Source organism: Mastacembelus armatus, chromosome 9 (assembly GCF_900324485.2).
Source record: "Mastacembelus armatus chromosome 9, fMasArm1.2, whole genome shotgun sequence".
NCBI classification, from domain to species: domain Eukaryota; kingdom Metazoa; phylum Chordata; class Actinopteri; order Synbranchiformes; family Mastacembelidae; genus Mastacembelus; species Mastacembelus armatus.
This window is the reverse complement of record NC_046641.1, coordinates 13,731,357-13,745,917: the sequence shown is the minus strand read 5'-3', so window position 1 is coordinate 13,745,917 and position 14,561 is coordinate 13,731,357. Positions and strand designations below refer to the sequence as shown.

Below are 14,561 nucleotides of genomic sequence, written 5' to 3'. Positions count from 1 at the left end.
TTCCAACTGCTCAGAACCTTTATTTTGAGGAAAATTAGGGTTAAAATTAAATTAAAATATAAAATTTAGATGGGCAGGTCTGTCTTTAAATGGGAGGTATTGACACAGGGAGAGTAGGCACCTCTCCAGAAGTGAGGGAGAAATGGGAAGCTACAAAATCAAGTCTGGGGAATGAGCCTGGTCATTCAAAATGTTATGCATATACATATATATATATAAAAAAAAAAAAAAAAAAAAAAAAAGGAGACAGATGCAGTTAGTTATTATAAACCCCACCCCCATCTGAAATGTCCTCATATGTAATCAGTGCTAAAGCTCTCTCCTTTTCTTCCTTTTTCTGGCTTCTTCCAAGAAGTTTTGGATAATCTTTCTTTTTCCACTCTCACCATCATCTCATTCTGTCTTAATGTAACATCCTTTCCTGCAGTTTTGAAAAAGTAAACAAAAAGTCATTCAAAAATAAAATGCAGCAACCACATTTCATATTCTACTATTACATATACAGTATATATATAAATACATACATAAATATCTTACATATACAACCAATTTTGAAAGGGGGGGAGAGAACCCAAAAGACTTATGAGGACTTATGGAGGTGGGGAGGAGCAGGACGAGAATGCCCAAGGTTGCTCATTGTGAGGGTAGTGTGTCTTTCTGTTTGAGATTTGTTTCAGCTTTGCACGCGCACACGCGTGCAACCTTTTGGTAGAGGGGAAATAGAAAGCATTCCTCAGTTGGCCCAGTAGGGAGAGCTGCCGTAGCTGGACTTGCTGCCTTGGTTTTTCTGCTGCATGCTGCTGGACTGACTGCGCTGACCAGGACCCCCCTGCAGAGATCAAGAACTCATTCAGTCAGTCATACTGAAGACCAACTACCTAACAGGTTTACTTCTATTCCAATTTCTGTAAAATGTAATAGACCATTCCAACCATGGAAAATTTCCAGGAGCCTTGGGAGTGACTAACACAGGACCACAAAAACCTATAGAGCTAGTTATGGTCCCTGAGGTGTGGTTCCCACTTTTGATATCTCTCTCATAGTAGTACTTTCTGTTGGCCAAGAAGCTATCAGGGTACAGGTACTGACAGAAATAGTGCACAAATAAGTTTTAATATATCATTGTTCTTGTTTGCAAAATCATATTTCTAAAGAAGGGGTTGAAATGAAATAACTTAATGCACCACATGAACTTTTAATTTCTGACCGCTTAGTTCTTTGGGCTTAATATTTCTGGGACCATTTGGTTAAAAAAAAAAAAAAAAGGTTACTCATTACTACAGACAATTTTTAATTGGCCATGAAAACCACAACAAAATGATCATGTTTACCACTATTCAGAAATCACACACAACACACACATACTGAAAACAGGGAGAAACACTGGGTGAGCAGGATATGGTGCATGCACAAAGACTTCAGCTCACCTGTCCGTCCTGTGTGATGTGATGGTGCAGCAGTTGGGAGTGGGGCTGTTGGTGCGGTGGCAGGATGTGCAGGAAGGGAGCAGGGGCATAGCCCGGAGCAGCCCCAGGGTTCAGGGGCCCTGTTCCACCCAGTGCCGAAGGCAGGTTGAAGGGAGGTGGGGTCCCCGTGTGGAAGGCCTGCTTATCAAATGACTGAGGAGGTCCAGGATAAATTAAAATTTAGTATATGCACATTAACTAGGTTTAGAAACAATATATGCAAACCATGCACATTTCACAGTTCATCTATCAAACCTTAACTGACATTAAAGTTAATAGTTAATTGCAGAAAAAGTCACCCAAGTGTGACTTCAGACTACTAAAATCTACAAGCACTGAGCCTTGGCCTAAATACAAAGACATACAATAAGAGAGCCAACACCCACCTGTGTTTTACTGTAGATTGAACCTCCCATGTCAGGTACTCCTCCACTGGTACCTGATCCAGAGAGTCCTGGTGCTGGGATGGAAATTCAAAGAGAAGGGAACAGATCGGAGTTTAAGGGGGAAGGGAGGCGAAGGAAAGAAAAAGGGAAGAAAATGATAGAAGGACAAAAACCAAAAGGGTTAAGGGGGAGAAGAACTATTCTTCAGCTCATAAATGAAGATTAAAACACTGAATATTCATTTCCACTTTGAAAAAGGATGCCAGCCAATAAAGAAGAAGCACAATAAGGAGACGCAGAGGCATGTTTCTAGTTTGTTTCACCCTTTGACATGTAGCCATTTATGTGCACATCAAGGTGCAATCACACACGTGCATATACACAAACCTTTCTCCAGAACACTCTTGACTGTAGAATCATCTGCAATTGTGAGTACACCATTTTTCCCCACAGGAAAACACCTACTGTCACTTTGTGCATGTTGTTTGAGTGTGTGCACGTGTGTTGTGTGTACCTTTCCCTGGGCCGCTGCCCGCTGACTTGGCCTGTGACTGGGCAGAGCCTCCGTACCCTCCCTTACTGTACTCCCCACCGTGGGCTTGAGACAGGTCATCAAAGGCTGAAGGAGGAGGTGGAGGAACAGCACAGAAGAAGAGAGTAGGCAGAGAGAGCAGAGTAGAGGGAGGGGCAGGAAGAGAAAGATGGGAAACAGATGAGGTTAAGAGAAGAAAAGGAAAGAGGACAGGAAGAGAGATGGGGCAGGGGAGAGAGAGGGAGTAAGGTGAGCTGACTAAAATGGCAGCTCTGTCTATATTGAGCTGTACCCAACTTCAGCAGGGGGTTTGAGCCATGCATGCAGCACAAGCAAAAACAAACTAACAAAAAAAAAAAAAAAAAGACACAGGCCCAACTCCACACGCACATGCAGAATTTAATGTTCATGGAATCAGATAGGGAGCTGTCTTTTTCCTCCCTTGATACCATCACACCTATTTGCTGCCATGCTTTCTGTCTCTCACAATACCTGCACTTGTAAAATACAGCAGTACCAACTGTTGCAGTACCTGATACCAAAAACTGTAACATGATGATGTTTAAGACAGCTTAGTAACTGCACTATTAAGCATCAAGACAGATACACCAGTAACTGACCATAAAAACCCACCAAAACTAGTTTTTACTGTTTAAAATGATAAATAACCTTCTCAAGTATTCTCCATGGTAAGCTGTGTCAGGAATCATTTTAAATAACCCTGTGCTGTCATAATTTAGTTAGATATAATGAGGCTCACGAGTTAAACAATTTCAAAAACTATTACGTGCAATAACCCCCCGCCTCCGCGAAAACAAAAAAACTGCTTGAATTTGAAAATGTTGTGTTAATTGTTCAATCTTAAAACAAAATCCAGTAGAGCAGTGACAGACAGCCCTGTTGTCTTGTCCTGGTATTACCTGTGCCGTATGCATGCTGTCCATAACTGGGCTGATGCTGTTGGTGGTACTGATTGGAGGGGTTGGCCAGTCCCATTGCAGGTTGCTTGGCTGAAGCAGGAGGCACAAAAACGGTGGGGCCGTACTGGAAGGCTGAGGGAACCCCGGGCATACCAGCATAGTACGGCAGACCTGTTAGAGGAGAGAGAGAGAAAAAAAATGAGCTAAATGCAACTAATTTTAAGCAATAAAACCATGCTGAGATTTGTCAGACTACTTAAAACATTTAAAAGTGAAGCTAAAGATGCAGTAACTTGCTTTAGGTGTAAAATGCAGATATAATTTAACTGGAAATAAAACCCTTGTCATTAAACATAATTTTGATTTCCCTTACCAGTGTATCCGTAGCCAGGGGGCAGAGGTGGGTTAAGAAAGGCCTGGTTCTGTGTTTGCTGACCCTGGCTCTGTCCCTGGCCCTGCCCCTGAGTCCCTGCCTGTGGTGCCTGCTGGGGCTGCGACTGCACCCCAGCTGTAGACAGGCTGGTTGGAGGAGCTGGAGACGAAGAGTCATTCCTGCCAAACTTTGTTGCTTCACCTACACAGAAAAAAGAAAAGATCATCAAACTACTGTACAAGAAAAAAAAAATACGAACAGATGGAGCGAAGTTTTATAAAATGTAGGATACTTGTCAGCTGTTTAGTGCCTGTGTGCGTTTGCAGCCTATTTCAAATGCAAGCTCAGCAGAAGACATCAGTTTTTAAATTCAATTTACCAGAATATGGATTATTGGCCAGAGCATCTCTCCCAGGTATAGTAGCTGCAGTACCAGGGAATGTTACACCATAATAGTCCTTTATAGGAAGAGCAAAAAAAAAACAAAAAAAACTATTACATCAGATCACAATTAATTCAAACTGGTATCACTAACAACCAAAGTAATATATAGCAGGTTACATTACAGAATAAACTCACCATAGGAAGGCGGGATTGTAGCATTTGCAAATCCTCGTATCCATAGATTTGCTGTTGGGGGGGGGGGGGGGGGTTACAGGCATTTACTAACATGTTGAAGTCTATTCAACTTCATGGTTGTCCGTATTAGCCTTATCCTTTGCTCAGCTTCAGTTAGTGTGTCAATGCTTTCCATAGATATGTTTGATCACATAGGTAACACTAAAATCCCTTTAAAAAAAAAAAAAAAAGAACTCTGCCATAATTGTACAGTTCATTCTGTCCCTTTTTTTGAAACAAGATTTTAACTTTGATTTTAAGGTTTGCAAAACATGATATGGACATAAAATGAAAGATTAGTATTTTGTAGTTTTAGTGAAAGAATCCTTCATTCCCTTTATATATATATAAAAAAAAAAATCATTACAAGTAAAATATAGTTACTGGGTAAGCAGGGAGCAAGCCGCCAGGGCCCATGATGTACTGGTTGGCCAGGAGAGGCGGCACTCCTTGGGCCAAGTTGGGAGGAGCCTTACCTGGGAACGAGGAGGAACAGAAAGATGATTCTTGAATTCACTTAAAAGGGATGATAAATACTCAATTTCGATTGCAGTAAGCCACATTATCTTGTGATGTGTATTTGAGCCTACCGGAGGTGGTAGTTAGCAGGGGTGCAGTGCGGCTGCCTGCAGCTGAGTGTGTGGTGTTAGAGCCATTAGGAGTAAGTCCAGTTGCTCCAGAAGAGTGCATACTGTTAGTAGTTGAGCTGCTGACAGCCAGGGGAGCTGAAGGACTGGGATTAACACCTTGGCTTGACGACGACGTAAAGGCATGCAGATTGCCGCTATTGCTGTTCTCCTCATTACTTATCTGATGGAACAGGACAAAAGCAGAGGTGTGTGAGAGCTGAATGATAAACTGTTTCATGGGCACTGTTCATTAAAAAAAAACAAAAAACAAACATAACACTAAACACTGCACAAAGCCTCAGAGCTCAGTACCCAGCATTCAATAACACTACTCCAAAAAAAAAATTGTTTCTCATGTATACACACTTACTGTCATGGATGAACTTGTGGCGAGGGCTGATCCAGATGAGTGAGCAGTGGTCACGTGACTAGAAAGAGTAAAGTGATTTTGTCAGCCTGCTTATATCTGATGGAGCCACAAAAGCACTTCACCCAGGAAGCAAGAGCAGCAGTATAGGAGATTCAGTCAAAGATATTTCCACATTACAGGGTTGAGATATGTGCTTGTAACCATCACCATCTCCAGACAAAAAGTGGTACACAATAAAAAAAAAAAAAAAAACAAACAAAAAAAAGAACCAAAGGGTAATATAAAGGTCAATGTGTCTGAACCATTCCTTACTTGCTGAGCGAGGGGATGGGTGTTGAGTGGGAAGGTGTGACAGCAGGGGAAGAGATATGGTGGCCAGAGCCACCGTCACTCGTCATAACAGGAGACTCAGTTTTTACTGTCCTGGGCGTTGATGACGTAGCTGGTTTAAATAGAGTAAAGAGGGATATTAATTTAATATACATTTTTGTGTGTTGATTTTACAAACTGATCATGGGCGAATAAATACAACAATGAAAGATTATGTTTAAAAAAGAAAAAAGAAAAAAAAAAAAAGTGGTTTAAAAGGATGGACTGAAAACATCCTGGTATGTATCAAACCACATCAGTCCTTACTAAGATGACTCCTTCCACTTCCAACCGGATGCATTTAGCAATCAATATTCATTATTAGATTTTACTGGACACTCCAGCACAGTTCTCTAACAATGCTTCAAGTACTTACTGTCCTGCGCGCTCTGTGCCTTCATGCCACCATAGCCATTCTGTAAGAGGAAAAAACATCTAGTTTTATCATTAAGCTTTTTGTCAGATATTAGACACTGAACTTCTGAAAAATAATGAAAGCAGCAGCTGACTACATCTTTCTTTAATCATTTTGGGACCCTTATGCCTACAGAATGAAAAAAGGTGTGTCCTTACTGTGAGAGGTCCACCAGCAGCCGATGGGACATCTTTGTTCTGAGAGAAGCCAAGATGAGGGGGCAGGGACCTGGGCACAGTGCTCTCCGCACGGCTGGTTGTGGTAGGGGCTGCAGAAGATGGTGAAGCTGTAGCACTGGGCAGACCCAGAGAGGGTGAGGGGAAGCTGGGATCTGATACAGCTGAGGGTAAGGTGGATAAGCTGCTCATGTGTTCACTGTTCAAGGATGAAAAGAAAGGTAGATGGAGAGGGGCACATAAATACAAAATCACACACGGCAAGACATGATGCAGTATTATGTTATTTTTTTCTAAATACAGCAGAATGCTTTTGCTGTAAATGAGCTAAAATTAAGATGTAATTTTCAGAACCCTTTCGTTACTGACAAAATTTGTCTCTGTGACTGCAGACTATTTAGTATGGCTCAATCTTGCGTGGTTACAAAAAACAGAAAAACGTGCAAAATTATAAGTTCCTTATGTAAACTACTTCACATACCAGCTCAAAAATATTCACACACCTCACAGATCCTGACTTAGAGAACAGGCTGCTTTGTGGCTGCTGTGTGGGAGCCACAGCAGGGACAGGCATGGGTGCTGGAGCTGAGATCTGTTTGGGGGCTTGTTCCCTGACCGACTCTGCCTGTGTCATGTCTACTGTTCCACTACCAGCCTCAGACCCAAAGTCAAGTGCTCCAAACTGAACATTCAGGCCAGATATATCCGCTGAGCCAGGCATCTCCACTGCTGACGACGGGATCTGAGGTACACAAAGAGGGGAAATGACTTGAACCAGACAAATATTTCTGAACCAGAAGCAGGTTCTGGTAGTAAACAAGTATAAAATGCATCTATGCCTTCTGTGTTCACTGACAAGATATGGCAGATTGTAAAGGTTAGAGTCATGGAAATGGACGTTACATTGTGAGGAATTTTTATTGAGTCCCTCCCCTACTGCAATACTACAATACTGCCACACAGCTATGTGAAGGTAGGAACAGCTAAATAATGTCAAAGACTTAGTTTCGACCTTAGTTTCTTCCAAGTAAATTTTTTCTTTTCCATTGTGGAAAAAACCTTTTTTGGTCAGATATTGTAAGAGGTTACCTTTGAGGGAGGAGGTACTCTGCGTCTCTGTGTCTTTAGCTGCCGTTGAGGGGGTTCTGTGATGCTAGGCTCCATGCCTGGCAGCTTTACTCCAGGAGAAGCTCCATCTCTTAGAGGGGGAGCAGAGGACTCATGGCCTGAAGGAAATTGAAGGCAGGGCACAGACACAATGTCATTTAAAAAAAAAAAAAAAAAAAAACAGAACAAGTGTGGTCACAATACTCATTTCTTTAGCAGAGAAGCCACTACCTCAACTACTCCTTGTGATGAAAATTTGTCTTTAGTGTCAGCTTTAGAGTCATTTTCATCTTCACTATCTGCCAAATATTTTCCATCTTTTCATGTGAAGTTATAATTTACAATCACTAAGGAAGAACATTTGGTCACTAAGTGGGTTATACAGCTGCTGGTATTCGTTTCTAATTAAGCCAACAATTTTCAATTCTCAGTCTTTAAAATAATTAGTTGAACTCTGGCAGTAATGTTACATGCCATGCACAATATCACACCATCAATACATTATAAGATACTGCTCTGAAATCCTACCTGGTGGTGTGGGGACCTCTGGAGCATGTGACAGTGACAAGCCCAGAGGCTCTGTGTTGGGAAGGATTGAGGATTGTTGTTGCCTCTGAGCCAGCTGGCTGAGCACTGCTGATGGCTCTGGCTGAAGCTTCATCTCCACTGAAGAAAATGGGGATAAATGTACATATTCATATAACTATAGTACTGAAGTGCACTGTATCTCTTGCACTGTTAACAACAACAATTGGTCAGGATTTAAAAGTAATTCCTCAAATTTCTGAGTTGGGTTTCTTTGTTACTTTGAGATAAACCTACAGTGTTGGGCAGTCACAGGGCCATTCTCTACTCGCTGAGGTTTGACGTCTACAGAGGGAGAGGAGGCAGGAGCGGGACTTTGCATCGGAGGTGGTCTTGCATCTTTGGAAAGACTGCTGTTGCTGGTGGCAGCCAACGTCTGACTGGCTCTCTGACCAAGCCGAGGCCCATTGAGCTGCTCTGATGTCCTGATATCAGAGGTAGGTGCTGGCTTAGGTACATTCAGAGACCCAAAGCCAGAGCCCAGGACTGAGGACTGCAAAGATGACAGAAAAAACAAGCACTGAATACACAGACACCATAGATGTCAGTCAGCACGATAAATGTGTTTGCTGATGCTTGACCAGAAGTGTGTTTAAGGGTATCACATTACCTATTACAGTGGCCCAAATCCATTTTTTCCCCCTTTAAGTGATTCAAATCTGACTTTTCATAAATGTGTTAAAAAAAACACAGATTTTTTTAAATTAGATTTGGGGCACTTGTATATGTGCTCTAGCCGACTCATATGCAATCTCTGACTTGTCAAATAGGAATTTGTGTGCGCTTTTGTTTTTAAATCTCACTCCAATGCACATCCACACATTGCCCATTATCATTCAGGGGCTGTACTACACAGACTGGTAAAAAATAAACATGGAGGGCAACAACAGTGACTAGGACAGTGGCAAGACAAAAATATTTCAAATTTGCTGGACATGGAGAAGGAAACGTTTCTGATCCAGGCAAACTGAAAATAACATACCATGTCCATGGCGTTATTGAGAAAATGTGTAATTTGACTGTCAAGAAATGACATCATTACTCTTGCACCACAGGTTACACATTTCTGCACATGCATGGCAGGTTAGGACCTCAGCAGTGTTCACATCAGAGCAAGACATGTCACTTGAAAACATAAATGTGATCTATCAAAACAAAAAGGCTGAACCCTACAGAAAATTTGAAATTGAGCATTAAGGTCTGTAATGTGAACATAGCCTGACTGTGGTGTCTGTCTGTACCAAAGCAGGATGTGGACAGGTGGCACTGGCAGAGGCAGCATGGGCGTAGCTGTTGGCTGTAGCATGTGCGTAGCTGTGTGTTGCAGTGCGTCCGTTGTGATGGGAATTGGTGAATACCAGGCCTTGGCCCAAATCCTCAGCTGAAGGGCAATCAACTATCACCCCCAAGTCAGAATCCATAGACGCTCCTACACTGACTCCAGCCTTAGGCAGTATGGTAGCCAGGTCCACACTGGGAAAAAGCAGGGGCAGAGAGAATTGTAGGGGGGAGCAAAGAGTTGGAAAGGAGAAATTTGAGGACAAAAAAAGAAATATGTTATTTGACAAAATAAAGTCTGTTGTCTGCTGTGATTTATGTTAACAGGACTTTGGGCAGGATGACTTACTTGTGTCCGGGTGTGATGTGATTTGCTGGAGCAGAAGAGGCAGTGAAAACTTTGGTCTCAGACAACTGTAAAAAAGGACAGAAGTACAGTCACTGATCCAAATAATACACACATATGTGCAAGTACATTAACCTTTCCAAGCCACACTGATAGTAACACCACTTCTTTAAAAAAAAAAAAAAAAAAAAAAAAAATCACTGGCTCTTTATCAACAGTATTTAATGAGTCAGAGGCCAGTAACAAATGAAATCAATCAGGCCAGTGCAGATTTAAAGGAATGTAAGCAAACTGAAAACAAACAAATCCTTTTCATATTCATTTTTTTAGATCCTTACATCCTCATTCCAGTCTTCTGAAGTCCAGTCTTCCAGATTACCTCCCCATGTTCCTTACAAAAAAAACAAAACAGTTCATACATGCTTATTATACGGTCTCACAAACTGCAAACCTCTTAAAAGCAGTAACAGATGATATAGCAACATGAGTCATAACAAATTTTGCCTTCGAGTACATTGTGTATTTTCATTTGACCATTTCTAACTGAACACCACTTTTAGGAATCTGAACATTCTTGTTGATTTGTGGCAGATGAACATTAAATGTTTATAATTCTAAACTAAAAATTAAGTCATTCCATAATAAAAGCAGAAAATCACTATGTTCTGTACTTATTTACCAGTTCCCTCAGCAGGTTCGTTTCCATCCCCATCCCATGTCTCCTGGCAAGCTCCAGAGTTAGCAGAGTAGTCAGCAGGGTTGAAGGTGCTGTGAAAGGAGTGGAAAATATGAGAGAAAAGGTGGATAGACATATAGAGAAGGTGAGACAACAAAGAAAAGTACAGAGAAAAGCTTGTCTGTTTTTGGACAGATTCGGGTTTAAGACCAACAGAGTTCCTTACCCCATTCCTTGGGAGGAGAACCTGTTGCCAGCAGCTGCTCTTCCTCTACCACGAGCCCCTGTACCTGAGGACATAAAAAAAAAAAAAAAAAAAAAGAAAAGAAAGAAAAAAAAAACATTATCTCTGCTTTTGAGCTTTAACCACTAACTCAAATGTAAAAGACCTCGGTGGAAAATAAAAAATACAAAAATAAAATTGCATAAGAATCACAATTTGTATCTAACAATTGTGAATTGGTTCAAAAATGTCAAAAATCTATTTTCATAATGCTGACAGACTGAAAAAGGCAGAACTCAACTGCAATGTTCGTGGAGCAGCACGTGGATGAACAATAAACAAGTAAAGCAGTACACAGAAGTATTTGTTAACTGCATACAATGTTTATCACAACCCACAAATACGGATCAAGAAAATAAAAAGACCAGGTGTATTAGGTCTAAATAACCAAACAAGCGTTACTGGGCAAAGAATATTTTCAAACGCATGCATATGTGGTATAACCAGCCATGTGACCAAATTTCTTCTGAATCATACCTGGTTTGACCTTGACCGTTATATGACCTGTTTTAAACAAACCCTAGTGAGATTCTACTCCTTTCTAACTCCACCATTCTCTTTAGCTAACACACAAACACAGCTGCCAGGACAGAGCACATTACACACACATTGAGTGACGCAATACCCGAAATGCCGGCAGACACAAATAGATACTTTGCCCAGCTGCATCATGGACAACAATATGAGTCAGTTCTCTACTTCAAATAACAAAAAGCAGACTTTGAGAATTTGCTTATGAATAGAAATACATTAGTGCAATCAGTGAATTGTTGGTTTGACCAAAGTAGATTTAAACATGTTAGACATTTAATACGTAGGGGCTCCCAATCTCTACCTCAGTCTTTTGCATTCAGTAGCAGTTTAATAGGTAGACCAAACTAAAGCTAATGCAGTCTAAGAACAGTCCTGCAATAAAGTCTGTGTTTTAAGGTGCTGATTCAACTGTATCGTCAGTCCTGAAGCTGTGCCTAATTGCTTCATTATAAAAGAGGTGTTTGCTATTCATCCTAGTCATGCTGATAATGAGGTGGACAAAATAATAGAAACACCTGTTTCTATACCCAATCTTTTTGTAATGCCCACCTCTGCCACGCCCCCTGCGTCCACGGTCTCCCCCTCTTTCTCCAGGAGCCACCTCAAATCCATTCTCTTCAAATCGACCTGGAATCCAAAAATTAACATAGGAATAGTGGAAACTTAAATATTAAAGACTCCTTATAATTGATGATTTTTGTTCAAATCTAACCCACATGAAAATGAAATTTAAACAAAGTAGAGCAAAGTTTAACTGATGATTCCATACATCTATACAATAAAGGCTCTTGGATCTCTTTCACAGGAAAAACGCATCTTCCATTCCTTTCTTACCCTCACGCCCTCTGCTGATGCCTCTGCCCCTCCTACTGGACGCCCCACGTCCACGACTGGCTTCCCTCTCTCCTCCTTTCTTTTCCCTGCTCTCCTTTGTCTCTGAGGGTCCTCCCTCTTTTCCAAGGCTGCGCTTCTTTCCGACAGTCTCCCAAGAGTTCTGAGAGGTTAACAGAATGAAGTTTATAGTATATAAACACCTACATTGTTATAAAAATTTTGCAATGTTTGTGGTAATGTCTGAAAAAAAAGGACTTCACATGAAACATTTCATGAACACAACCTCAAATTTATGTATATATGTATACGTAGACACTTACTGTGTCAGAAGTGCTCTCCAACAGAAAATTGATGGCTCTGTTTACATCCTCATTGCAGTCATGGAGTGCTACCATGCACTCATCTTGGGTCTTGCCACTTACTTCAATCAGCTATGAGCATGCGAAGCAGAAAAGCACATTGTTGAGTTGGATGAACACTGGATACAATGAGGATCCCTATATCCAAAATGTGCATGAAGATCATTGCTTTTTAAACACACAGATATATGCACAAGCAAAATACCTGTTTGACCTTGTCTTCAAAGTCACCATCATTTTTGTCATAGATCACTTGGGCTAAACGGATCTGCTCTGCCGTGGCCTTGAATGAAAGGGAGAGAGAAAAACAGATGAAAGATGAATAAACAGTATCTGAATTCATTTTCATTCAAACAATATAACAAACCACAAGACACTAGGTTTTAATTAAGTATTTCATCGAAAGAAATGTACAATGTAATTATCTACAAATCTTTTAAAAATGTGAAATTAAATGTTGCATTTATCACATCTCTTACTTTCTGTATCAGTATGATAACTTTCAACACTAAGTGAGGCAATCTTAAATTGTATGAAGAAAAAATACGTAATATATTTTAACTGAGCAGGATAATTCCCTATTTTTCATATAAAACAACAAGAACCCACCTGTATCTGTTTCTGTGGCTGTGTGGTTTGTGTGGTGGAGGACAGCGTTCTGTCCCGAGTTCCCCGGGCTTGGTTGCTGACCACTGAAGTCATCATATACAGTATATACAAAACAATGTATGTACAAAATAGAAAAATCTAGAGGAGAGAGAAAGGGGGGGCAAAAATAAAGTCAAACTACACCCACCCGAGAGACTATTATATTACATTACAACTCTTGAGTTAAATGTATTTCCAATGACACTACAGTATACAGACTATAAGCAGACAGACTCACTGTTTAGTATACCATGTAAGACTATAACCCCATCTGTCGCCCCTTCCACCAGGGTTAAATTTAGCCAACCAAGGGGGAGCTGCCTCGGTATCACCTTACAACCCTCCCTCAGTCTCCGATGTAAAAACACAGTAAATATGCTCCAGGATATGTTATGAGTAGCTAGTATGAATTATAATACGATTTATCCCAACGACACTGCTTCAGAGTTAAACAAATACCCACCAAGGGACCTGGGCTTCATGCCAAGATAAACGAGTTTTGACACAGAAAAATCCATGGTACAATTACCCCTGGATTGTATTATGACTCTTAACAGTAACTGGTTAACAACACCTCCAACTGACAACGTATCAGCGTGGTAACACAAATGAGTTACATCGACTGTGACTACATCAGTGTAGCTATGTTAATCGCATGTTGGCTGCCATATAAATACTAGAGAGCAAAGCACAGTCAATGTGACCTGCATAACGTTAAGTTATCCACTCGTATGATTACTGATTATCGCCTGTATGCGACGTTAATCTTATTTTGGTGAGCGTTATGCTCGGAAACCTTAGCCGCGATGACTAACGTTCACTTTAACGCTGGGGCACCAAGCTAGCTTTAGCTTGAGCCGGACTCACCGCTCGTCTTTGTTCCGTGTGGGACACACACACGATAAAATGCCTTCTCTGCTGGCAAAATATTTGTAATGTCCCTGTACAAGTCGTCAGATAATGTGACTGTTGTTCGCGCGGCCCCACCGAGAAACGAAAAATCCAGCAAATGTAAGAAGTGCGAAGAAGTACTCTTTGTTAACGTTAGACACCTAACTTCAGTGGTGGATTTAGCTAACGTTAGCAGCAAGCTAACACAAGTGAAAGCAAACGAAAAACGCTAAGTGTTTACACTGAAATTACCAACGGCCAGTGTGTATTATATATCTTTTTTTATCTCGCGATTGTGTTACAGGTATGCAGGGGGGGAATGTTGACAAAAACGCGTGGTAGGTTAATGCTGAGCTACGACGCATATCAGCAGCATGTGAACGGCCCGTCCGCATACAATGCCGCACCACACAGCCCGGACACAACGCTAGTTAACGTTAGCTAGCGAGTTAGTTATCCAGCGACCAGGACGAACAGAGATTCTAATTCAACCGACATTTTCCCACAAACAAACATTTCAATATACGATAAAGACTTAAACGATTTAAAATCATAAAAATACACCGAGTCTGTATTTTTTCCTTTACCTGCTAACACGCTTCGCTCAGCCAGCAGCAGATGCTGTCACGTGACCCGCCCCGCCGTTGTTCAACGTTGTGAAGCTGGCACTACCAACCAAAACCCACAGAGCTCACCACGTGATCCACAAAAACGTGCCCTGACGTGCGCGGTACCGATTGAGAGCGCGCTTTGCCGTGACGTGCTC

At 41.3% G+C, this 14,561-nt stretch overlaps 1 protein-coding gene across 5 annotated transcripts; it reads right to left on the bottom strand.

Annotated features, from left to right (window-relative positions):
• Nucleotides 1-14,486, bottom strand: LOC113138876 (ubiquitin-associated protein 2-like). 5 transcript variants are annotated; one of them, XM_026321701.1, is made up of 30 exons: nucleotides 14,383-14,486; nucleotides 12,866-13,003; nucleotides 12,462-12,539; nucleotides 12,218-12,328; nucleotides 11,898-12,057; nucleotides 11,613-11,690; nucleotides 10,473-10,536; nucleotides 10,250-10,338; nucleotides 9,909-9,961; nucleotides 9,574-9,638; nucleotides 9,188-9,419; nucleotides 8,184-8,439; nucleotides 7,890-8,027; nucleotides 7,344-7,480; nucleotides 6,758-6,996; nucleotides 6,237-6,453; nucleotides 6,040-6,079; nucleotides 5,607-5,736; nucleotides 5,295-5,352; nucleotides 4,886-5,105; nucleotides 4,680-4,771; nucleotides 4,257-4,307; nucleotides 4,057-4,135; nucleotides 3,678-3,878; nucleotides 3,305-3,475; nucleotides 2,367-2,471; nucleotides 2,240-2,272; nucleotides 1,853-1,926; nucleotides 1,428-1,619; nucleotides 1-829 (listed from the first exon to the last, which is right to left on the bottom strand). In XM_026321701.1, exons 2-30 carry the CDS (start codon nucleotides 12,959-12,961, stop codon nucleotides 734-736), a joined length of 3,555 nt encoding a protein of 1,184 aa, XP_026177486.1. In that variant the 5' UTR covers nucleotides 12,962-13,003; nucleotides 14,383-14,486; the 3' UTR covers nucleotides 1-733. The 5 variants fall into 5 exon arrangements, with proteins under 5 accessions (XP_026177486.1, XP_026177487.1, XP_026177488.1 ...); XM_026321702.2 differs by lacking the exon at nucleotides 14,383-14,486 and adding an exon at nucleotides 13,772-13,916; XM_026321703.1 differs by lacking the exon at nucleotides 14,383-14,486 and adding an exon at nucleotides 13,143-13,162.
• Nucleotides 14,487-14,561: the final 75 nt, after the last annotated feature.